General features: G+C 51.9%; 1 protein-coding gene across 1 annotated transcript in view; it reads right to left on the reverse strand.

Annotated features, from left to right (window-relative positions):
• Nucleotides 1-90: 90 nt before the first annotated feature.
• The window catches only part of RHBDF1 (rhomboid 5 homolog 1), a 38,370-nt gene continuing 14,052 nt past the window's right edge, over nt 91-24,408 (reverse strand). Inside the window, exons 2-18 of the mRNA XM_050905872.1 lie at nt 22,572-22,713; nt 20,239-20,369; nt 14,200-14,413; nt 11,569-11,775; nt 10,705-10,827; nt 10,382-10,542; nt 7,862-8,113; nt 7,125-7,236; nt 6,136-6,210; nt 5,373-5,534; nt 5,165-5,265; nt 4,354-4,417; nt 3,789-3,883; nt 2,736-2,811; nt 2,116-2,216; nt 1,691-1,844; nt 91-855 (exon numbers count right to left, since the gene is read on the reverse strand). Coding sequence (XP_050761829.1) covers nt 436-855; nt 1,691-1,844; nt 2,116-2,216; nt 2,736-2,811; nt 3,789-3,883; nt 4,354-4,417; nt 5,165-5,265; nt 5,373-5,534; nt 6,136-6,210; nt 7,125-7,236; nt 7,862-8,113; nt 10,382-10,542; nt 10,705-10,827; nt 11,569-11,775; nt 14,200-14,413; nt 20,239-20,369; nt 22,572-22,691 — 2,568 coding nt within the window. The 5' untranslated portion in view covers nt 22,692-22,713 and the 3' untranslated portion in view covers nt 91-435. The remainder of the gene's footprint in view (nt 856-1,690; nt 1,845-2,115; nt 2,217-2,735; nt 2,812-3,788; nt 3,884-4,353; nt 4,418-5,164; nt 5,266-5,372; nt 5,535-6,135; nt 6,211-7,124; nt 7,237-7,861; nt 8,114-10,381; nt 10,543-10,704; nt 10,828-11,568; nt 11,776-14,199; nt 14,414-20,238; nt 20,370-22,571; nt 22,714-24,408) is intronic.

The raw sequence follows: 24,408 nt of genomic DNA on the forward strand, positions 1-24,408 counted from the left end.
GTCTGACCATTTTGGGTGCTAGAAAAGGATTGATTCTACTGGTACGTGAAACAGCATAGGTGAGATAAAGTAACAAACATAGCCACAGACTATGCAGAACAATTAACAGTAGCTAAAACGCTACCTTACCATTTAATCACCACCTTAGCAGTAGTAAACAACTCTGGTTAAAAATGTAGTATTGAAACTAGTGTAATAAAAATAATGGCAGCAGAAAAGGTTCAATACAATTGAACAAGGCACAAACGTTCTGTTTTCAGAGTCTTCTGAGATAAGGCAAAACATGCCTGCCAAGTGCTAAGGAGACAGTTTAAATTAACCACGGGCAGGGTTAGAAGTGTCATTGGATTAGAGCCTTTGTCCACATGGAACTGGCACAGCGAACGCAAAGACAGTCCATCTCCAGTGCCTGCTCGAGAAGCCAGTCTTTGCCTTTCAGTGGAGCTGTGCGTCCAGGTCGTATTTCTCGCAGAATTTGTCTGTGAATGGTATACAAGTAAGGAACTCGCACCACTCGCACTTGATGGGGTAGAAATAGAACAGAATCACAAGTCCTGAGAAGAGTGCAATGAAGATGAGCTGGAAAACTATAATTTGGCATCGCTTCCTATATAAATCAAACTTCCCAAAGCTAATGTAGGGCAGGAAGGCAAAGGAGAGGAAGAAACCACTGATAAATCCTGAAATGTGAGCAAAATTATCAATCCAAGGCAGGAGGCCAAAGGCAAAAAGAAAGAGCACCACAGCCAGCAGCTTGAAGAAAGCCCTCCATGGGCGTGCCAGGATTTGCCAACTCTGGAAGAGCTCCACAAAGAGACAGGCCAGAATCCCAAACTGGGATCCTGCAGGGCCAACCTGCAGAAGAAGAGCATTACAGGTAACATCAGGCACATGCCGTCTGCCTGGCTTCTGCAGCCAGCTCCAGGCATTACAGTTGTTTGTTATTCAACTCCTTGTTCAGCGTTTCTCGGGAAAGAGATGCCACAGCCTCCAACTTCATCCTTGTAATGGGGTTCAAGCAGTAAAGGGGCCTGGTTTGATTTAGGATCAAGGTAGGTGTGAGGCCAGCAATCACCAGAACAGACTTTATATTTAAGGCGGGCACATCTGGTTTAAGTCACCAGAGGGGAGAAGCCCTTGAAGGCAATCTCCTGGCTCCCCCCGCCCACCATGCACTTTTCCTTATTGAAGGACCTGGAAGATAGCCCTCCAGGTCCTGCCACACAGTCTTCTAAAGTGAAGCCGGATAGTCACATCAGACTTCTCCACCTGTGGCATGTGGACAGGGACAGTCCTGGACAGTCTGTGGGAAAGGTGAGCTCTGCTCTTTCCCCCTCTCCTGCCTGCCACTCACATGCGGAGAGTCTCTGGCAGCAGCTACAGCTCTCAATTCCCAGCCTGCCAGGGGCCTCTCTTATCCTGGGGTTGGATGAACCCCATTCATTATGAGAGACAGCCTTCTTACTGCAGCCAGACTGGGCCAGTCACTTGGAAAGCCTGGGGGACTCTGGGGGATGTTACTGCTCAGCAGCTAGATGATGCTGTCTTCTAGCTACACATCTGCACAAGGCACGTGCTGCAGAGATGAGCCCAGCTCTGGTGTCTCTGCCTCTGCCAGAGAGGCACAGGCATGTGGAGAGGGCTTGTGTTCAGGGCAAGTTACCAGGACCCTAGTCTGCAGGAGACCCACCTCTGCTCTGTAGGGTAGAAATATTGCACTGGCAAGGTTCCCAGTGATGCCACTGAGCAGGTAGATGATAGAGATGCGATGCCATCCTGCCAGCTTCTCTAGGTCCCGCAGGATCGTCATTTGGAAACAGACTGAAACCAGACAGTGCAGGATCCTGCCAAGTTCAGAGTACAGGAGCTGAAGCAGCAACTGAAGTCACCCCTGTGCTGGTGTTCTTTGCCGACCTTTGCTGAGAGCTCCTGGTCTGGCCTCACCCACGCCTCTAATATCCCTCCCAGCAAATGCAGCGTGGTAAACCTCAGCAGGGACAACAGCTCAGCACCCCCATGTCCCCCAGGGAAGGGACTGACAGAACAAGCCTCACAGCAATCCCAGGGTTCAGGGTTCCCCCACCTAGATAATGGAAGTTTTACACCTATGCTTACCCAGCATGAAGGAAAAGTGAGAGCCAGAGGCGGTAGAACTGGTCAGGGACTTCTGGATTTAGGAAAGGAAGGAGTCCACAGACATCATCCATGCAGTGCACCTAGGGCAGAAGTGGGTTTGTGAGCTGCGCCAGCCAGCGTGGGCCTTTACCAAGGCCAGGGCAGAGACTGCCGTTAGCTCTGAAAGAAGGGCTCTCCTCCCTCTTCTCCGCTGTATCAAGTCCCAACCCTTGTCTCCAACACCAGGTTACACATGACCCTACCCATTCCCTGTGGCAGCTTTATGCCCTCATTCTTCACCCCTACACACGCACAACTGAGACACCCGCATTTGCTTGCGAATGGAGCAGGAAGGTTGCATTCTCCCGCTGCTTCCACAGTGGTCCTGTGTCAGGCTTTCGCAGCTGCCAGCCCAAGTCCTAAACTGGTCTCCAAAGAGGGACAGATGCAGCCAGCTCTGCCACTACCGTCTGGATCAGCAGCTTCCCCTGTGCTCAGGGTGGGACAGGACCCAGGACTCCCACCTACACTGCAGCACAGTCACCCTCAGATCTTGCCAAGCTGCTAAGGGGAACAGGAGGGAGAAGGGCAGCCATACAAACTCCCAACTCCGCACTTACCTGAGAGCAGAGTGTTGCCTCCTCATGGAAATAGCCCCGCATAAATTCACAATACTCCCGGGAAGTTATTTCACACCTGGAGGAGGCACAAGTAATCAAAACGAGGAACAAGTCACACGCGGAAGGCACAATGGACCATCCTGTACCCTCCCAGGCCACCCGCTCCCCCCGTCTCATCCCCAGTCTGCCTATGAGAACCGATGCCTTCAGCTGCGCCTGACGTGCTGTAGTGTCTCTCCAACAGATGCACTAATACATTCCCATTTGAGCCCAGTGCCGCTCTCCATACGCCCCTCTTGCTTCTCTCCCACAGGCAAGCCTGAGTCACCTCCACAGGCTAACACCCTGCATACAGGGGCTCCGAAACAAGTGCTAAAGCTGAGCTATTTACAGCTGAGAAGGAACCACCAGAGCTCGGGGAAGCCATGTCTCTGGGGCTGGGGGAGTCTTGTGCCTCTGTAGCTGAGAGAGTGGAAAGGGGGGGCTAGGCCAAGAGCATCCTGGTCATGACTTTCAGGGACAGAGAAACTCCTTGGGGCAGCACTGATTTTTCTCCCTAGCAGGGAAAGCCAGGCCCAAGCACTGGGTAATTACTCAAGCTGAGGAGCAACATGAGGAACAGCATCATCTTCCTCCTTGGCAAACCCAGAGCAGGTCGTTTCCTGACATCTCCTTGAGTGCTCAGGGACTCCAGGCTGGGGCCAATGTAGCCTGTCAGGACCAAGCTGGCCATTCCCAAGGAAAAGTGCAGAACTCCCCAGCAGAAGTATTTAATCCCTTGGGATGTGAGTCCCTCCAAACTGCAGGACCAGTTGAGCGAGATACCCTGCCGCACTGAAGACTCAGGCTGGCTGGTATCTCCTGTTCATCCCAGAGTCCTGCTCCGTCTGGGAGACCTGTCATGGCTCCCTGTCCAACTCCCCTTCCCAGCAGGGCTCTGGGCTGCATGCGGGAAGGACAAGGAGGACAAATGGCTGTGTCTACAACCTGAAAAGGGCCCCCTGCATCTCACCCCAACACCCAGCCCTTCTCCACACAGGTAAAACTCATTACCTTCCTTTGGTCCCAATGCAGCAGGGCCGGCCTGTAATCACGCAGTCCATGTGAAGGTGGTTGGTGTAATTCCCAGCACTGTTTTTTGTGCAGATCTGGAAAATGACAACAGGCTGCAGTCAGACGGCCGTGGCTTTGCTTGCTGCCTGGGTAAAGTCAAAAGAGCCCCTTGGGAAGAAGCTAGTCCCACAGATATGGGCCTCCCAAGGCCTCCCTCTGACAGCAGGATGGTGCCTGACGCCCCATCTGCCTGAGCCTCAATCAACACCTCCTCTCCACCAAGGGGTGAAAACAGCCCCGAGGACGAGTCAGTCTCCACCACCCTGTTACCCTGGCAGGGCCCAGGGCTTCAGCTGGCACAGGGGAACTTCTGTTGTTGGAGGGCTTTGAGCCTTGGCCAGACAAAGCCATGGCTGCCCTGATCTGGTGGTTGTGACAACAAGCAGGAGGCTGCACCAGAGACACACCCCCCCCTTCCACCAACACAGCTGTGGCTCTGCACAGTGGGATGCAAATGCCATATTCCAGCTGCCCGTACAGGCTCTGTGCCACCGGCGATGCTCACCGGCCATTTGGTGATGTCATCTGGCCACTCATGCGGCTCCATCGAGGCTGGCTGCTCACACACCCTGCAGCAACAGAAAGCAGAGATCAGCCTGAGAAATAACTTTCTCCAGCACCAGGCAGAATCCCCCAGGGAGCCACCACACTGTCCCTGTCCCCAGGCTGTGGTCCCACAGCTCCCCTCTGTCCCCGGCAAGGGGCTGGTGATGCGCTACATCAGATCGGCCAAGGCTGGGCTGATCAAAGCTGCAGCCTCCTTGCAGTGAGCAAAGATCATGGCTTCAGCACAAAGGCAGCCGTCCGAGAGCACCCAGCTGCCCAGCGACTCACTGGCTCCTTTCCAGGTGCACACACCCCCAAATGTGGGCCTTCAGCTGGTCTCAGCTCTACATCAGCCCATGGTGACCGAGGACAAAGGTGTGCCGTGGCACCCAGCAGCTGGCAGGGCTCTGGGGCAGAGGCGTGCTGGGAACGTGACTGCTGTACCCCAAGAAGGGAGCCTGTGCGGGGAGCAGGTGAGGAGGGGGAGAAGGATGAGGAAGGCACGCACAGCTCACAACAGGCCACTGTGCAGGTGGGTGGCCAACAACAATGGAGACTGGGGTGAGGAGAAATATGATCACGCTCTGCCTCAGCCTCCCCTGCAGCCGTCTGGGCAGGTAGGGACATCACCACCCCCATGTCCCTTGGTCTTCAGAGCAGCTGCTGTCCCATCCAGCAATCAGCTGGCCTGGGACTCCATGCTTCTCCGACTCTGCTGTCACAGCAGCCCCGTCCCCCCCAGGATGGCAGCTGGGCTAGGCAGGACCTACCTAGGGTCCTGATGACAAACAGACCCAAATTGCCTCTTGCTTCCTGCCAGCATTGGTGTGCTGGGGTGATGGGGCCACTTCACCCACACGGCCAGCGTGGACTGCAGGAGAGAGGAGAGGTGTCACCGTGAAGTCCAGGGTGGGAGAAGCATCAACAGAAGTGTCCCTGAGCCTGCAAGGACAGCACGAAAGAGGGCACCGCACTCACCGAGCATTCCTCCTCCGAGGTCTGCACACAGCCCGACTTGTCGTTCCGCACGCAGCAAGCGGAGTGCTTCTCCTTCTCCCGCTTGGCACTGATGAAGCTGTGCACTTGCTGGTCCTGCCTCATGCACGGTGAGAACTTGGCCCCTAGGTGGATCAGGGCCTCCTGGCAGAGATGGAAACACTCAGCTCAGCCAAGGGGCAGGCAATGATTGCCTGGGGCAGGGCAGGCTGGGGGAACTGCGAGGGGTACCCCTATCTGGACTCAAGGGACCAGGGGCAAGTCCTGCATGATGAAGCCCAACACACATCAGGCATACTCTCAGTATTTGCTATGAAGAAGGCAAGCCCAGAACAAAGTTCAGGGATTTCCTTGCCTATGGCCCCAGAAAGGCCATCATTGTGGCTGGGAAAGGAAACTATGGGACATGACAGCCTCTCCCAGGGGGAATGGCATCAGGAAAGCTGTCACACACCATACAACAACTGCATTTTCTCCAGCCCCATGCTCAGCCTTGTAGGAACAGGGTGCAAAGTAGGAGTGCCAAGGTCCATCCCAGCCTCCATGTAGCCCATTCTGCAGGGTGGCTGGGGCCAGGAGCATCACTGCACCCTGCCAGTGACGGCAGGGCCCCCTGGGAAGTCCAACCCATGGCAGCTGCTAGCACCAAGCTCCCAGCAGGGGAGGGCTCTGGTCCCTGGGGTGGCATGGCTGCAGCACGCAGTCCCCCGTCAGCCCACCAACCGTCCAAGCCAACGGCACTCACTGAGCTGGGGCCGATCCAGAAGTTTTCCTGCTGAACGTATTTGACGTTTTCATAAACCCCTCTGTTTCGCAAGACCTGCAAGGAGAGAAAGTGAGAGCCCCATGAGCTCCTGCCCACAGGGTCAGCAGGGCAAGCAGCAGGGGCTGGTGAAAGCAGCACCCAGGATGAACAGAAATCCCCACAGCCAATGACTGGGCACACGGTTCTCTCAAATTGGTCTTTTGCAGGATCACAGGTAAATCCCCATAAAGGTGTGGGCACCTTCATCTTAAGATTTCATTTAAAATGTCTATCTCTGGCTACTTCAACTTTCAAGAAATCCCAGGGCCTGGAGACCTGGGAGTGACTTGAGAGCCTGCAAAAAGCTTCACACAGCTCAGAAGCATAAGCAGCACCTGCCGGCAGCATAGGCCCAGGTGCTGGTGACAGTGCTCTGAAAGCTGTCAGACATGCAGGTGAGAAGCTCCCCAGGGCATCCGCTGCATGGAGCGGGATATGGCTGTAGAGATATGTACCCCAGAGACCTTTAAGAACATGTGGGAAGGCTACAAACAGCTTCAAGATCAGCTCTCAAAGTCAGGCAGGTCAGTTTTCCTCCTGGCAGAAGCAAAATCCTGCAACTGTTGTGAACGCTTAACTCGGGTTTGAAATATTTCCCTGCCATGAACATCCTTCTGGTCTCCACCAGGAGGGGAACAAGTTGTTTGAAAGGGCTCCCAGCACAGACACAACCAGAGCCTGCAAAGAGCCCACCATGCTTTGTGCCGGTTGTAATTTGATGTCAAGAGCAATGTGGCTGCAGGAGGGAGAGAAGGCGGCGTGGGGGCTCACAGAGATGCTGCAGGCAGCCCCCCAAGGCTGGACACGCAGTGTCCAGCCATCAAGGCCCTCAGGCAAGTAGCCAATATGCTGAAGACTACAACACAAGAGCCAGCAGCTCAAGGCTGAGACACAATCACACTCCAGGCAAGTCAGGGGGATTTACTTACCGAATCAACAGTTTCATGTTGTGAGAACCCCACAGGGGCAATGCCATAGATACACACAGCGAGGATGGTGATGAGTGAATGCACAAAGGTGACCCAGTAAGTGAAGAAAGGCCTGAATGGAGGGAAAGGGAAAAGATCAGAGGCAGAAACACAGGCATGTTAGATCTACTCACAGAACACAGGAGAAAAGCTGCTGTTTTTCCCCCAGGGACCTTGGCAGAATCTGGGGTACAGGGCCAGGATCACCTAGGGATGCACAAGACTGGAGGCAATGACCTAAGGTCTTGCTGGCAGACACACCCTGTTTACTCTGACTCCCCCATTACACTGGGCAAGCCACCCTTTCCCAAGAAAACATCCATGAGAACACATAAGCCTGATGCCAAAGTGTGCTGTGTGTCTGAAATAATGACTTTAGGGGAATGATCAGAGGCAGGGATACCTGAGTCTTCCTGTTCATCACAGGACAGTGGTGGGTGGGCAGAGATCTGCAGTCCCTCCAGGTAGCAGAGAGACAGACACCCAAAGCAACGTGAGGAGCAGGGTGAGCTCCCAGTGCACGGTGATGCTAACATGCTGCTGCCTGCTGCACTGTACTTCAGGGATACAGACTGGGGGGGTCTTAGCAGCAGGTTTCACCCAACCACTCCGAGGCAGTGACCTGAGTCACCAAGGGGCAACAGCAATCACTGACTCGCTAGTTTTGTTGGGACCCCTTCTGTGACTGCAGATCTCACCTGTGATCATCCATGTCCTCAATCTGCCGCTTGACATAGCTGTCAATGCGCTTGCGGTATGTACGGTTTGTCAGCTTCCCCACCATACCCAGACCATACGGCCTCTTCTCCTTGGCGAAGAGCTTCCTGACAGGGACAGCGATGCGCTGGCCACGCTTCTGCGGGCTGACACTCACCACCTCCTGCCGCAAGCGCACCTTGGGCTGTGCCAGGGCCCCATCCTTTTGCTTCCTCCAACCTCGCTCCAGCGGGCTGAAATAAAAAGCGGGACAGCAATGGTTTCCTTCTGCATGGCACAGCAACGGGGACCAGCCCTTCCTTGGTCTTTGGTGGCAGCAGACCCTCCGTCTGTCCCACCACAGCTGGGCTGAGCAGCAGCTGATGGCAGACAAGGTGCCCTGAAGTGGAAGCTGTATTTCAAAGGGTTACGCAGCACCAGTTGATGAAAGCACAGGACTGCACACGGAAGGTGGCACAAGGCAGCTGTGCCAAACTAAGCCCCACCGACGAGGAGCTCTCAAGGCTTTAAAGAAGTGTTTCAGCAACAGGCTAAAATGGGGAGGCTGCAGCCAGGCACAAATGCAGCCTCATGCACATCTATTTCCCCCTCTACTTCGTTCCTCTTACTCTGCTCTCTGCTATGAAATGGAAGTGTAGTTTAGCCCAGCAGTGGAAATCTCCACCCTTAAAGCACTTTATTGTGATTGGACTGGCAAGTCAAACCCCCATGCTCACCAAATCGGAAAGAGGAGAAGAGCAGGAATCCAAGCAGCTTCCCAGACCAAGAAAGTGACTCTGTCACATGCTGCAAGCTGTGCCAGTTACCTCTCACGACCTGTCTTCCATTCCTCCCTTTATTTGCACCGATGCATGCATTTTTCAGGAGAACAACAAAACCAGGCTTCAACAACAAAATAAAAACCCCAAGCATCACTGTCTAAAGGAAGGCTTTTTTACCAAAATAGAGTATGCGATGAACGTTGCATAAGCTACTGGTGAATAGCACCTGCTTTGTAAGTCTCCATCATACTCAGATGTTTTTGTATTTCTTTGTTCTTAAACAGCAGTCTGGAGGTCAGGTCTGCAGCATTCAGACCCTGACCAAAAAAATCCTAGCTACCATTTCACCCTTGCTCACCGCCTAGTACTGCAGTAGGCATGTCCCTGACACACGCTCTAGTCTAGTTTCCCTCCTCTGGCTTCCTAAATGACCCCCTCTGCACAAAGACAATGGTTGTCAGAAGTGGTCAAAGAAACCAGCTGACAAACTTTTTTTTCTGAAAGATCACCAGGGCATCTTGGAGAGCTCATGACAGCTCTGAAGTATGGACAAGCAACAGGACAAGGGAGAATCTGAACCTCTTTAGCCAAAAACACTGCTGTGAAACTTCAGCTATTTTCAATATTGCACCTTACAGAAGATGCTTTTTCATAAAGCTGAAAGACCCAACTTCCCCTTGGGAAATCCTTCTCCAACAGAAAGTGCAGATTCCACTGCAGCCTGCTCTTGCCCCAAGAGTTCAAGTGGTTTCTGTGTTACGGATGTGCTGTTTCCCAATATTTCCGGTGCTGGGCTATCAGCCTATGCCAAAATAAACACCTGGCCACCTAAAAGGACACCCAACTATGATTCTGATAACAGTTCTCTGAAGCGTGAAAGAAATATATTTTCCTCAATAAATAAAACTATTTAAGGAGATCCAAATGGAGCCAAGAAGACTGAGACCATCTCAGAGAAGTGACAACAAACTCCCACCATTTGCTGCTTCCACTTATGTTAAGACTGAGGCAAGTTCTTGGAAACACTTGAAGGGAAAGCGCCAACACAGCAAGATGGGCCGTGAGTAGCAGAACCACAACAAGGACCTCCCTGTCTGCTCCATGTTCACACCCAGCGGAGCTCTCTGCTGGGGTGAGCTGCCAGCTAAGCTAGAGCTGACTCTGAAACGACACAGAGCAATTACTCAGTACCAGTTACTCAGGTGGAAAAAATCTAGTCATACAGTACAGTACCACCCACATATTTGTAGGGCTCTCAGCATCAGTGCCACACCTTTCTCTCGTTTCAGGAGAGGAATGTAGCCCAGCTTGACACTCAGCAATGCTTCATACCGCTCCTTGGAGCGAGACAACAGTTCCTGGTGACTGTGGCAATGGCAACAGCCTTCTCGTCTTTGCTACGTTCTCCATAGCCAAAGGCTGGGCCCCCAGCATCCTCACAGCTGATTTAAAGTGTCTTTTGTTTCCTCAAGGCATGATACAGTCTCCAAAACACGACATGAGGCTGGAAGTTGCTGGAGAGACTGCAGAGGTGGCCTCAGAGTCACCTTTCACATGCATGGGTAGCTGGGGCAGGAGGTCTTAAGCTGGGTTTAAAGAAAACCCATCACTGCACTGCTCTGAGCTCTGCACCAAGCACCCACAGCACTCAGATCCTGGCTTCCTCCATGCAGGCGGTCCCACTCTGAATGGGTTGGCCACCCCATGTTAGGCTTTGGCAGCTTCCAGGAAGATACTCACAGTAGCAAGTGGCTTCTTTCAAGCTCATTTTTGTCCAAGGCACCTCCTGTGAGATCTGTCTGATCCAGAGGTTTCACCTCAGCATCTTTGATCGCAGCTTCTGATGGCGACTCAAACACTTCATCCGGATAAGTAGAGAGCTCCTCATGAAGGACTCCTTCCTGGGCAGAGAAACAGAAGTCCCATGAGAAGAAGCTAGCATTGCATTTGAGACACCAGCCCTGGCAGAAAGCAGCGCTGCTCTCTGCAACACACAGTCCTGCCAGACCTAGAGTCTTGCACTGCTTCTGGGGCCAGTACCACGCCAGAGCCCTGCCCCTCACCCGAGCGAAGAAAGAAGTGTCGAGCTCATCTGGAAAATCCACCGTGTCCTCCTCCAGGAAACTTGCTGGGGTGAAGCTGCGCCGCTGAGCTCTCCTCAGTGTGCTGTCCTTCACAGAGCGCCCCTGTAGCCAGAGAAAGTGGCGTCGAGTCACTGCCAGAAACCTGAACCCCATGCACATGCAGGGCCACCACAGCCAGCGCACAGGGAGCCCAAGTGCTGAGCTGGTTCACGCTTGTGTGTGGAGCACAGCGGACCTGCTGATGTGTGACACCCTCCTGGTGAGGCTCACAGGCATTACCCCACTTCTCAATCCACAGTGCCCATCTCCCGTGCGGGTGAGGCTTGCAACATGCTCCTCTACCACATATTGTACAATGTCTCTGACCAAACCACAGTGATGGGTAGTACTGGACACAGCAAAAAGGTCACTGGGCCCAGGAAAGCAGACACATGGCAGGTTGAAGAGACTTGCACAGTGAGAGCCTCAGGTACTTCTGCTCTTCCATGACTGCTGACCAGGTGCAGATGGGCTGCCCACAGGTCCAGGCAGGCTGAACTGGACCGGCTGGAACGTTCTGAGGCTGCTGGAACGCTCTGAGGCTGCTGGCTGTGGGAATCAAAGCCCCCACACCAATAAAGGGAAAGCAAGACCTGTACCAAAACCTAGCCATCACCCCTGCTTCTTGCAAATCCTGCCTCCTAGACACATGGCTGAAACAGAACAGGAGATGGCTTGGTTTCTTCCCCTCCACCACTGCTCTCCCCATCCTCTCTGCTCAGCAGCTCCTTCCCTCTCACCCTTCTCTCAGGGCAGAGCCCCATCCTGCTGCCAGACTGGTCCCTGCCCTGCCACAGACAGTACCTTCACCAAAGCCGCAGCTGCTCGGAAACTCATTTTGGCAACAGACTCCCGTTTCCGCCGTCGTGGGAGGCGATTGAACCCTGAGCGTGAGCTGGTGAAGGAGCAGAGCGATGTGGCGCCTGGCGTGATCGGTGTGTGGGGGATGCTGCAGCCATCATTGTCATCAGCCATACGGAAAGCTCGGCCGCGGGCCAAGGGGTCTATGATCTGCCGAGAGAAGCAGCCCATCAGTCCATTCACCCCCAAACCCTTCCCTACCAAGCCCTCCTCCCTCCAAGCAAACATCTTGAGACCATGACAGTGGCCTGGCTCCTGGGATTGACCAAGAACCAGGGTGGATGGACCAACAAGCAATTCTACATTAGGGAGATAGGGAATAACCTGTTGCAAGCTAGGCCCCAGTTGTAAGCCTCAAACCTAAGTCCTCAAACCTCTCCCCCTGCCCCCCCGCCTTTTTTTTTTTTCTTTTTTTTTTTCTTTTTCTTTTGTTGGTATTGACTATTTTCACCTAGAATGTTCTGATGTTCACAGGAGACTCCAAACCTCCTTCAGCCCTTCCTAAGCTCTTGGTTTCATTCATCTCCTGTGCCAGAGAGCTCTACAGTCAGAGAATGTGCTGTCCGAACAGGAGTTTGAGAAATCCCTGAAAACAGCCATGCTCTTTCTCCAGCTAGTTTCCTTTCTGATACTGGACAGCCCAGGACTTAAACAGTATCCTGTTGAAGCTTAACTGTATGTTTACATCTGTTGCCATTAATTAAGTTATAACAGCTGGGAAAAAGCAGGCAACCTTCCAGGAGCTGCAAGCCCTTCTTTGGGACTCTTCAGGCCAAAGCTCTCACTTCTTCCAAACATACGAATCAACCTAATGAAAATATTGCCTTCAGCTACAAACCTTGCTTCTGTCCTTACATCATCACAGCTGTGGTTTTCGTAAGACTTCTATGCTTTATCCTAATGTTTTACGAGCTTTTTTTAATCCACAGTTGCACGCTCAACAGGAAGCTTCATAGGCTTACACCTACTGATACCACATTGTGATTTAATGTAGTCCACATAGAGCCCAACAATATTTCTGAGTCTCCTGTGACCAAAGACTAACTGCAAGACACGTCAGCTAGTAACAAAACAGGAAAGAGCACAACAAGGTGAAACTTGATTGGAAGATGCACAATATTCTCCTCTGCTTCAGTGATGCAGCCAGGCTTCAGGTCACAGACTAACCTGCTTTGGAAGGAATTTGTTTCCCCGCTTGCCCAGGTTGCAGTGGTGCTCACTAATGCACAGTAATCAACCACATCGATTACTATCACTGAATGGAGCGAAGGAAGAGCTGGGATACTGTGGGTTAGTTCTGAAGTGCTGGTAACTGGATGTGCTTGACTGGGTCTTGTCCACTGGGGTCACACTGGAAGGTAGCAAGTAGGGGGCTACCAAATGCCCTTTGCAGGCACTCAAAACCATTTCTGAGGACCCGTGAGCAGAGCTGTAGTACCACTGATGCAAGAGACACTTTTCAAAGTCCTAAAACATAACCACGTTTCTATAAGGACAGTAGCTGTGCTACTGCCTGCACTCTGCTTGGGACAAGGATCCACTAGGCAAGTGTCCTGAGAGATACTAGGCCTGTTACTGTATATTTGGGTCCAGGACACTGTCCACGCTGTGTACAAAAGAATTTTGTCCTTGCAAAATGGCAGCAAAAAGCCCGAGCTGAGAACTCTTGGACATGCTGCGTACATCTAATCTGCATACATCTAATCACCACCATAGTCACAACACAACTGTCGTGGTTTAACCCCAGCCAGCAACTAAGCACCACACAGCCACTAGCTCATTCCTCCCCCCTCCCAGTGGGATGGGGAGGAGAATCAAAAAAAAGGTAAAACTGGTGGGTTGAGATAAGAACAGTTTAATAACTAAAGTAAAATAAAATATAATACTAACAATAATAATAAGAAAGATATTATTATAATAATAGTAATGAAAAGGAATATAACAAAAAAGAAATAAAACCCAAGGGAAAAAAAACCCAGTGATGCACAATGCAATTGCTCACCACCCGCTGACCAATGCCCCAGCAGCAATCCGTCCCTCCCTGGCCAACTCCCCCCCCCCGTTTATATACTGGGCATGACATTCCATGGTATGGAATACCCCTTTGGCCAGTTCAGGTCAGCTGCCCCGGCTGTGCTCCCTCCCAGCTCCTTGCACACCTGCTTGCTGGCAGAGCATGGGAAACTGAAAAGGCCTTGGCTTAAGATAAGCGCTACTTAGCAACAACTAAAACCTCAGTGTGTTATCAACATCATTCTCACACTAAATCCAAAACACACTGTACCAGCTACTAAGAAGAAAATTAACTCTTTCCCAGCCGAAACCAGGACAATGACAAACATGGCTCTGAGCTTATCGCCGAAACAGCTGAGGGATCTCAGCCAACAAGACCAGAGAGAGGCTGCTGAAGGAGGGAGTCTGCCAAACTGTATCTGAGACTTGAGAAGCGTCTGAGCATGGAGCCCAGACACGTTGAGGCAGAACTAAGCCCGCAGATAGGTCACAGCTGCCAAAGTGGTAAAGACACTGTGCAGGAAACTCACAATGGCCTTGACTCTGTCCCAGGTTACTCACCTTTTGCATGCCCAGCTGGCAGGGTCCGACATAGAGCGGAGGAGGAGTCTCTGTGCTTGTTAGGGAAATATTGTCCTGACTGGGCAAGTCCATTTCCCGGATGACCTGAGGTTTCAGCTTCCCATACCGCAGGCTGCAGTGGCGGAGGCTCTTTCTTTGCCATTTCTGAGTAGCGTCACTGTCTTTGCTCACTCCAAACCAGTCTGCTGTGCCTCTGAAAGATGCCAGCATACAAGTGCACAGAAGCATTATGTTTGCTTGGACCATGCACATGAAAAGACAAAATGCCTGGTGGTCACTTCCAGCCCACCCCAATTCAAAGACAGGCAGAACTCTTCCCCACAAGCATCTTGCAGCCTGTCCTCAGCTGCTTTTAGCAACCTGACAGAAGCTGGCCAGAAATCTTCAACTGTCAATAGCATTCTGTCTCTTAAGACAGAAGAAAAATGACAGGAGAGATGCACTGTGTGTGAAGGACAGTTTGTTCTGAGTTTTTCTAAAAAAGAAAGAAAAAGAGATGGAACAAATTCAGAAGTGAACTTGGTGAAAGGTTTTTTTTTTCCTTTAAAAACCATCTATTGAAAATACTTACCGTCTTCAGGCCAGCTCTAGGTCCCCATTGTGGGGTTGTACTGTTTCATGGCTCTGTAGCTTCTCCCAAGAGCCACCAGAATTCACTGTTCTCTCCCAGCCTCCCCCCACAGTCCCAGGATATCCCTAACTTCTCCATCTCATGCTGCAGGATTTCTATCCTCCTCAAAGGTAACATTAATGGCAAATGTTTGCTGTGGTCCTGATCTCTGCTAAGGCAGACATACACAGTTCTAAGCTGCTGATTGCAGAAGTAGGAGCACAAGGTTGCAGCCACGAGGTAGGTTTCCTGCCAAGTGGCTGCTGTCACAGAAGAGCAGTGGATCAGAAGCAAAATCCCAAGGAAGGTGGAGAGGGATTGGGATAAGTCAGACTAACAACCTACTTCAAATACTGCAGGACAGCTGGTACCCTAAACCTACAAAGATCATTGCAGCCCTGCCAAGCCTTTCCCACTGTGATAAATGCTTCCTCAGAAGATGACAAGCTGCGTCAGCCTACAGTTGTCTGGCCCAGGTGTCGAAACCTGAAAGTCCTTCCAAGCCAAACCCGAAACCCTGGCCTCAGACCCCCTGCTCAGGGGCAGGATTTCTGGCTGCTGAGAAGCACGACCTCACAGATCACAAAGGGAGGGTATGTAAAACATACACTGGAATAAAGGCTGGGTTAAATCTAGAATTAGGCCACACAGGGGAACTGAGTCAGTGCACTGGAGACAGGAAACTAGTCCTGTGTTTTGCACCCTACCGAGCAAAAATACCATCAACCAACAGGTGAAGGTGTCCTGCCACCGTGTAAAAAGATGTGAATCTGAAACCCACAGCTTTTCCAGCTGAAACCTCCAGATGCAAACCACCACGCATTGCCCTCAGCCTTCCCCGTTCTCCCAACGATCCAGAACAGACCCTTCAGCAGGCGTGAGGCCATGTGGGCCATTGCTAGATCTCTCCTGACCTCACCAACCCAAATGTCTCCAAATGCCTCCAGCAAATCAACAGGGACCAGACGTCAGAGACGGGGCTACGTGCATGTCTCGGAGCACTGCTCTGCTCCCACGGACCCACATCTCCTCAGAGCAATCTTCATCTCCGTTCAGAGCGGAAGGGCCTAGGGTCAGCACCTGGCCTGACAGACCCAAACCAAGCCAAACCAAGGACAGAGGTAACGCTCTGGCCATGCAGATGCACAGGCACAAGACACGCCACAAAACAGTCTTACAACTCAGAAGGCTTCTCATAGGCTGCCGTAACCAACATTTCAACACCAAGGTGACCTTGGGTGACAAGCCCATACATGGGGCCACTCCTCAAAGAGAGAGGACTGACAGTTGTTTGTGCCCATATGAGCCTGCTGATGAATGGCCCGTTGCACCAACGGCAGCACCTTAGAGCCCCCCGAAACCGTGCTCCCACTAGCCTGGAAGGACAAGCACCACCACAGCTGTTTTGCACTGTGAGGACCACTCCTGAACTGCCAGAGACGACTACTGGTCCAGGGCCAGGGTAAAGAGCTGTTCTACTCTCTGATCATAGTCAGGATACTCCAGGAGAGCTGACTACAGAGTTTAGGGTATCTGGAGCGCCCTGGGAAGATGCTGAATGCCCCTGTCCAGGTGGGGAGCCCCATCACGTCCTAGAGACTCCCTGGAGCACTGTAACAAGCAACGAACCAACATCAGAGGTCAGCTCTCGCTCTTCTATTGTGTTGAGCTAACCAGTCCCAAAAGCCCAAGAACAAACGCAAGCAGTCGCCAAAGGTGGACACAGTGCCAGAGTGGCATCTGGCCAAGGGCAGCAGTGAGGAAGGTAGGACAGGAATGGCCTCCTGGGCATTAGGTCCAGTCCCTGCCATGCACAAAGTCACATTGTCTGTCTGATTTAAAAGTTTACTGAGCTCCAGTCTCAGGGTGGTGGTCTATGGGCCACTGTGCCCTGGACTCCCGGAGTGGCTCATCTCCTTGGTGCTAAGTAAACGAAGACCTGCACCTCAAAAAGAAGACAGTCACATTTGGATTAGAAAAAGCCATGATGTCAACAGGGAAAGAGTAGATGCTCTGTTCCATTCACCAGCTTCTGAGGCTCGTCTGGACCAACATGACTAGCATCTGTTCAGTGCTGCTTCCTCTCCTTCCCCTCCTGCCCCAAGGAGGCTTTGAGGCCAACATATGCATATGCCACATGTTGCATTGATGCTAGCAAAGGCAGGCTGCACTATGGCTGCCCTGGGGAGATATTCCAGCTACGGTGAACACCAGGAGGTTGAGAGCTTGTTAGGAAAGGCAGGAGTGAGTGAGGCTGGTGGGTGAACAGCTTGTTAGTCCATGCTACTTATTGACAGCTGCCTACATATTTAGTAGGAGTGACAATTGTTTTTTGTTAGAAGCACACATGAACTTTCTCACTCCCGCCTGTTTGTAGGCCTCATGGCCAGCCCTGGGAAGGCAACGTGGTTCCAGCAACAGCCAGAATCTGTGCAGTTCACAACAGCCCTTGCACACACATGCAGGGGTGGGTTTCACACTCAGTGTTACCAGTACCTGAAAAATGATCGGGGCAGGGACTGCCGCTTTCTCAGGGAACTCCTGCCCACCCGGTACCCATGAATGGGCAGGGTCTGACTCCTTTGAAACCGTACCTGTCTGCTGCAAAGAAAAGAGAGCTGAAGGGAAGGAGCCTGCAGGGCTGTGGAGGGGAGCAGCGACCTGCATCCAGCACCTCCCCGTCTCCTTCCATAGCGCCATCAGCAGCAGTTGTGCCACACTGCACGTGACACTGGCCTCCAGCTGAGAGCATGACCTAAGAGAAACAACCAAACTCAAGCCACACAACACCATCTTTGAACCCAGGAGGCTGCTGAATCCTTTTGGTGCATCTGCACCTCTGACGTATGTCTCCCACTGCTCTTGAAGATACCAGGGATACTGCAATCCCCCTCAACCCCCAGACCTCTGTGATCTGCTGCCTTCTGCCCAGACGCCCAGCTACAAATCCCACTGGCTGGCTTTGGACACCAGAGTGTGAAACCATGGAGGTGTCAGCAGGCCGAGATATGATCTGCTTAGATACAGGTGTCTGATGCCACTGGAAATGCCCTGGGCCCATTCTGGTCAACCCTGGCAGGATCTTGCCCGGTGCACAAGTCTATCTGTGCCGCATTTGCCGCCTTGCATGGACATCTCTGACACCCCAGGAGACTGGAAGTGGTGTTAGATGCCTATGCTTAGGCACATGAATCACTCCCATGCCATGTTCTGGACCACACAGGCTTGACCTTAGGCTCACACTTGATCTGTATCCTCCAAGCCCCAGGGAACAAGATGGTGTGGAGTCCTGCTGCCAGAACAGTTCCACATTCTGTTCATCCTGGGGGCTGTGTTAAGCAGAAAACCTGGCAGTCAGCCTCCCTGGACTCAAAACAAATCCCCAAGACACCTTTATGGATGCATGGTCTGCAATTCTCCATTGCATCCCTAGCTCTGCTAAACGGAGCACAGGTTTTTAGGCCCTTCCTTGGTACTTTCCAGTTCCCTGTCCTTGTTTCTGATTCACTTATTTCATGCTTTTATTGCTAGTGTCATGTCACGTGTGCATCTCCTGCAGTTCTGCCCCTTGGAAAGTCCTTCCCACTGCTGCACCTGCTCTCCTACCCACATCCCACAGCGCTCTGTAGAAGTCGCCCACAAGCTGTGAGTCCTCCAGGAGGAAGAGACTTGGCCACCCCCTGTGCTGCACAACAGCCTGCGTGAGACAACTTAGCACTACAAAATAGCATTGAACCCCCCACATACACACTCTAAGCAGGAGACTCCCAGGACTTTCAAAACCATTTGTGCACCTCTGGGCCACTCCCTGTGGGACCACATGTACTCCCAGGGTACAAAATGCCTACACAGATCATGAGGCACAGGCAGGGATGCAGCTACCAACCTGAGCCCCAGCACTTCCATTTCAGCCTGGGCAGGCAAGAGGAAGACGTCACAGGGTCCGCTGATGCAACAGCCAAACGTGTCTGCCCACTGCCCCAATGCTAGGCAGGACATTAGCATCTCCCTCAGCCTGTGGGAGCTTCACCACCACTGTCCCGCACTCCTTCCTTGCTCACTGTAGCTCCATATGCCTTGTCTGTCTTATAGTGTAGTAGCACTGCGGGCAAATTTGTTCCCCCAGCACCAAAGTGGTTCACAATTCCCCAGTCTCTCCACCCTACACACAAGCCGCATGTTGTGAGGACCTCTGGGGCAGAAGGTTATCCCAGCCCTCCTGCACAATGCTTCTTGTCAGGGCCTCCGCAGCGCCCTCTGAGGATAGCCCCTCATCTTTGACATGCTCTTGCCTAATTGTCCTGGCAAGGAGTGGGACAAGGGCAGGGAGGTGAGGGAAGAGGCAGTCTAGGTGTGCCAGGACAGCCTCAGGCAGGCCCAGAAGCTGCCCACAGCCCTGAAAAGAGCAGACACTGCTTCATGGCTCAGCCCATCCAACCTCGCAAGAAGCAGGATCACAGAGAGCTGCTGTGGGAGAGCTTCACCACCAAGGCAGCTGGGGAACGCCTGAGGCAAAGGAAAACAGTGCGTGGGAGGTCAGTCTCTCCCATAACTTGGAAGTTGCTCCTTTGTGAGTGGGCGAAGCCTAGCTGGCTGAAAGTGCCCCTGACCTGTAGAGCTCCAGGGATGCTCCTGGGATCCAGGCAGGCCTGACACACTGCCAGGGATACAAGCCAGGCATCTCGGGAGAGCAGCTGGGAGAGCCACTCCCTTTGGACAAACTGGGATGAGCCTTTGCCATGGCAAGGGAAGGAGTATCCAGCTGTGTGGCTGTGTCTCAGAGACCCCTGGATCATGGGGACAAATGATAATCCTCTGTGCAGGCACGGGGGACAGGACCGGAGCAGCCTCTCCCTACTCTCCATCACCTCCGTAGCCATCTCGAGGACCTGCCAATGAGCTAGTGCTAGGAGCCAAGCTGCTGAGAGCCCTGGACTGCTCCGGATGGGCTTCTGCCTCCCCCAGCAATCATATGCTCTCTGACATTGCACCAAAGCAAGCCCAGAACACCACATGATACAGTCTCAGCTAAACATCAGGGCCTGAGGCATCCTGTTACTCAGAAACAGCCAGCTCCCTGGGGCATGGGGGCAGTTAAAATTTGTCTCTAAATGGCAAGAACCATTCATTGTCCTGATCACCACAATCTTCCTCCCAGGACTTGTCTCCTGACTTACTAAAGACAGGCAATATAGCACCACTGGGCTTATATATTGGGGACCTATCTGCACCCACCCTCTTCCACAACCTCGTGATAGGTAACAAGGGAGACAACGTAATCCTACTGTGACAGCGTGCCACTTAAGTGCCAGGCAATCGGACAAGCAGAGTACCACAAATCTACAAATAAAGGATGGCAATGGATGGCAGAATCCAGTAAAGCGGGCTCCATGAACTCAGTGTCTCACCTCTTGATGGTCTGGGTGATTGAGGTCTGTCGTTGTAGCACTGGTCTCCTCACTTCATTAGGCAGGGAGGGCACACGGGTGTTGTCGGCAGGCATGCTCACGCTTCGCAGAAAGGCCTGACGTCTTGTTGACTGTGAAGAAAAGCAGGAGGGGAGTCAGCGTTCTCAGAGTGATGCTCTACAAGGCCAGTCAGGTTGTGAAACATTTAGTTAGCAATTCAACAGCTGCCCAACACCCCAACCACAAGCTGGGTGCATGCAGTCAGGCAGCAAAATCAGGCTAACAAGGACTACGTTCATGTTAGCCAGGAATGGCTCTGCAGAACAGAACAGTTAGCATCAAGGACACAGCATCTGCATGTTGCGGCGGGTCTCCTTTCACACTGGCTCTAGCCTGGCCCATGGACTGATGTCCATTTGTAGATGGAGTGTATTACATGAGCTCCTGCAACATATCCTCCTGGCTTTTTTCTAGCCAGAAGGAACCCAGATCACACACTCCTAGACCACTCCACAAGGTGAAGAGAAGCACAGTAAGTGAGATTTGCTTCATAAGTGACTCTGGATCTGCACTAAAAGCCTGCAAGAGCTGTGGGTGGGTCTGTGCTGTAGCTGCTGCCTGGTGCAGGCTACATGGGAAAGCCACATCAGCTTTGTTCATAACCTAATTGTCTGGACACACTCAGGTCTGAAAGCTCCTGGCATGTTTTGGCTGAATGTCGCCTACCAAATATGACCCAACTCACCAGACTGTTCTCAGCTCACACAACTGCCTCCCCAGGGCTGCTCTGGATTAATTTTTCATCAGCTTGGCAGAGACACCATCTCCCATTTGTAAAATGCAGGCTGAGCAGACTGTCGCTCTGGCAAGTGAAGCTCTGATCAACTGTTTCTCTTGTCACTGTGTTTGCCTCAAGACTACTTGCTACTCCAGCCCCTTTAGCCCAGGAAGCTAATAATTTCCACTAATCTTAACATTTTTGTTATGTTTTATGTGAAAACAATGCATAGATACTCAGGTTATAAGCCAAAGGAGCCCATTATGCACTCTTATCCTGACAGCCTGTGCTGTGCACACCAGACCTCCAGGAGAACATCACCTCTGCCAGCTTCCATTGTAAGTACAGAGTGTCTCTCCAGAAGGTGCCCAGCTGGATTTAGAGTTTTCAGGTAAAAGAACATCCATCAAAGCCTTAAACAAGTGATTTGGAAGGTTTCAACCTGCACTGTTAAAACCCTGCATTCCACTTCTAATCCCTGCAGACTGAACCCCGATGACTTTCCTTCCAAGGGAAGACCAGGACCAAGACTTATCTGCCAGAAGCTGTCACATAACTGAAGTGCATCTTAGTCCCTGGATCAAGGAATGGCGAAGAGGCCGGTCCTTGCTATTCCAAGCGCAACATTAGCTCCCTCTTAAGACAAGCTTGTCCTCAACTCCCCTCCAGGGAAGCTGTATAACCCTTCATTCCTCTGATGGCCAAACCATTCTTTCACATAAGCGGCTGAACCCAGGCACTGCCCCCCAACCCATGGAGCGGGGCAGTGAGAACCCTCCAGCTCTGCCATTGGTGCAGGTAGTCTCTGTTCCTGCAGTAGGGTCACACAAGCACCCAGCAATCATCCTACCCAGGTCTCACCCGTACATGAGAGTTTTTGCCACCTTGCAGCAGAAATTCCTGTTATTCTTCCTAGTCCCAGCACAAATACAGGTGTTTTAGTCTCATACTTTGCACAGTTCCTATTAGCCTATCACCCCATCTCTACTTCAGCACTCTTCAATGTTACTTATTTCTCAATCCCATGTGATTTTCTTATGTTCCTCATGCTGGTAACAGCTTCGTGTTGCCAGTAACTGTTCTTTCTCTGCTGTTAATGACAGGCTCTCGTCAGTATCTTGGCTATTCATAAGTCAGATTCATTCCCTGCTCATTTCAGCATGAGCTCCAGCACTTCCTAGTTTGTCTAGGAGCCCTTCACTCCTCCAGTCCCCTTAAGAAATGCTTATTTGAATACCTCACTCCCATATCCCCCCAGCCAGGACACTTTTCACAATCCCCACATCCAAACAGTCACATCCACCGATCTGAGCATGTCAGCAACCCACCCTCATCCCTCCCACATCTCCTGCAAGGGGGAGTTAATTACTGATCATAAATTTACCCAATGGCTCTGCCCCTTCTCACACGGCCTCGTGACCTGCCATCATACGCTCCTTTCTCTCAGCCAGGACTGCTGGAGACCACGGGCACAGGCATGGTCTCAGAGCAGCGGGGCTCTGCACACCCCCTCCACAGCTCCACAGACCCTCCCTCCTGCCCCCAGCCTCTGTACCTGCACAGGCTGGGGCTCTTCTGGCACCGACACAGGCCCCGGCACCGGGATGTCCAGTTTTAACCATGGTGGCTTCTTCCGCTGTAAACTGCTCGTGCTGTCATGTCGCACCTCCGACATCGTCCCACGTTTGTCCTCAGGCCTAGGAGAGGGGAGAAATCACAGTCAGGAGGGGGCCAGGCTCATCCCTGACACGGTACGTGCCGGGAGGGCCAAGCAGAGCGCCCTGATTGTGGCTGTGACCCAGGCTGTGATTGATGAGACCCAAGCCCCACGTTGGATAACTTCCCAAAGTGCCTCGTGAGGGTTCAGGCATCACAGCTTGTGTCCGCGCTGGTCAGCCAGGACCAGACACTCGGAGGACACAGCGCGTTTCAAGACCTCGAGCCGGGTGCCAGAGACCACAGTCACAAGTTTGAGAGTCACCTCCCATCAAGATTTTTGCCGAGACTACTGTGAGATCCAGATTCCTTAAGAACCAGTCATGAATTAAATCTTAATGAGATCTGGATCCAGTCCAACCAGCTAAGTAACTGCAGTACCAAAAGCCACTGACCTCCCTCTAAAAACAGCTTATGACTCACACAGGCACCCTTGCCCACTCAAAGCCAAGCACCACACTTTCCTACCTAACTACTACTTAGCAACTAGCAAGTGGCCATTTCTCATTGCTGGTTCTAATCTCTTTTAAAGGTAGGCATTTTCTAGAAACACGACATCGTGCACGGAGTAATACAAGTATAGCACGAACATTAGAGAACTGGCACTAATCCTGAACTAAGAGTGGTTTTCATACATAAACAACGATATGGTATTGAAATAAAAACCGCTGTGTTACCAAAATGCCAAAGTAACCAGAGTGACTCGCTGTCATCTTGCCCACTCTACTATACTGCGACTTTCCGCTCCTGTTTAGGTTGCATGCAGTGGGACAGGGACCACGGGACTCTCTCAGGCTGGCAGAGCACCTACTTTACTGTGCATGCTCAGAGAAACAATTAGGAAAATAGATTTCATTGGAAGGTGATCAGCTCGGATACCTCCACAGGTACCTTCCAACCTAAGTTATTCCATAAGCCCATATTTCTTCCTCTCCTAGCACCCACGCAATTGCAAGCTAGCAATGGGAAGCATGTGTGCTGAATGGGACAACAGATTCAATTCCCTCCCAGCTCCCTCCTTGCATTGTCCTAGGCCACAGATCCGACAGGGGACCAAAAAAAAAAAAAAAAAAAAAAAAAAAAAAAAAAAAAATCAAGAATCCCAGCCTCTTCCCCCACCATGGTGGACAGGCGGAATAAGCATCCAGTTAACTTAGCAGGCACATGATTTGAAAGGGAGTGGGAGAAAAGCTCTCTTGGTCGGATTAAAACTCAGTGCTCTGACAATGTTAACACAGTCAATTGATTTTAAATGCACAATGAGTTTAATATGCAAGGATTCTTTCTCGAGAGTGGCCAAGTCCTAGGACAGGACCAGAGGCAGAGGGACCTCCATCCTTGGAGACATTCGGCACTCAACCAAATGAAGCCCTGAGCAGCCTGAATTATCCCTGCCTTGCACGGCGGCTGAGCCAGACAACTTGCGAAGGTCCCTCCCAACCTAAATTAGGCACTGGTTCTCTGAAACACACGCTGCCTTTCATGGCATTTCCACCATATTCCCACTGCTCACTGCAGCTGCTCTGGAAAGGTAGCTGCACAAACAGTGAAGCTTACCATTGCAAAAGATACAGGGTGGGGGAGGAAATAGGTCAACAAAAGGGAGTGGGGTATGATCTGGATTGGGTTAGGAGAAGAGAATCTCATCTAAAAGGAGCTGAAGACCAGCTGCTAGC

Source organism: Gymnogyps californianus, chromosome 15 (assembly GCF_018139145.2).
Source record: "Gymnogyps californianus isolate 813 chromosome 15, ASM1813914v2, whole genome shotgun sequence".
NCBI classification, from domain to species: Eukaryota; Metazoa; Chordata; class Aves; order Accipitriformes; family Cathartidae; genus Gymnogyps; species Gymnogyps californianus.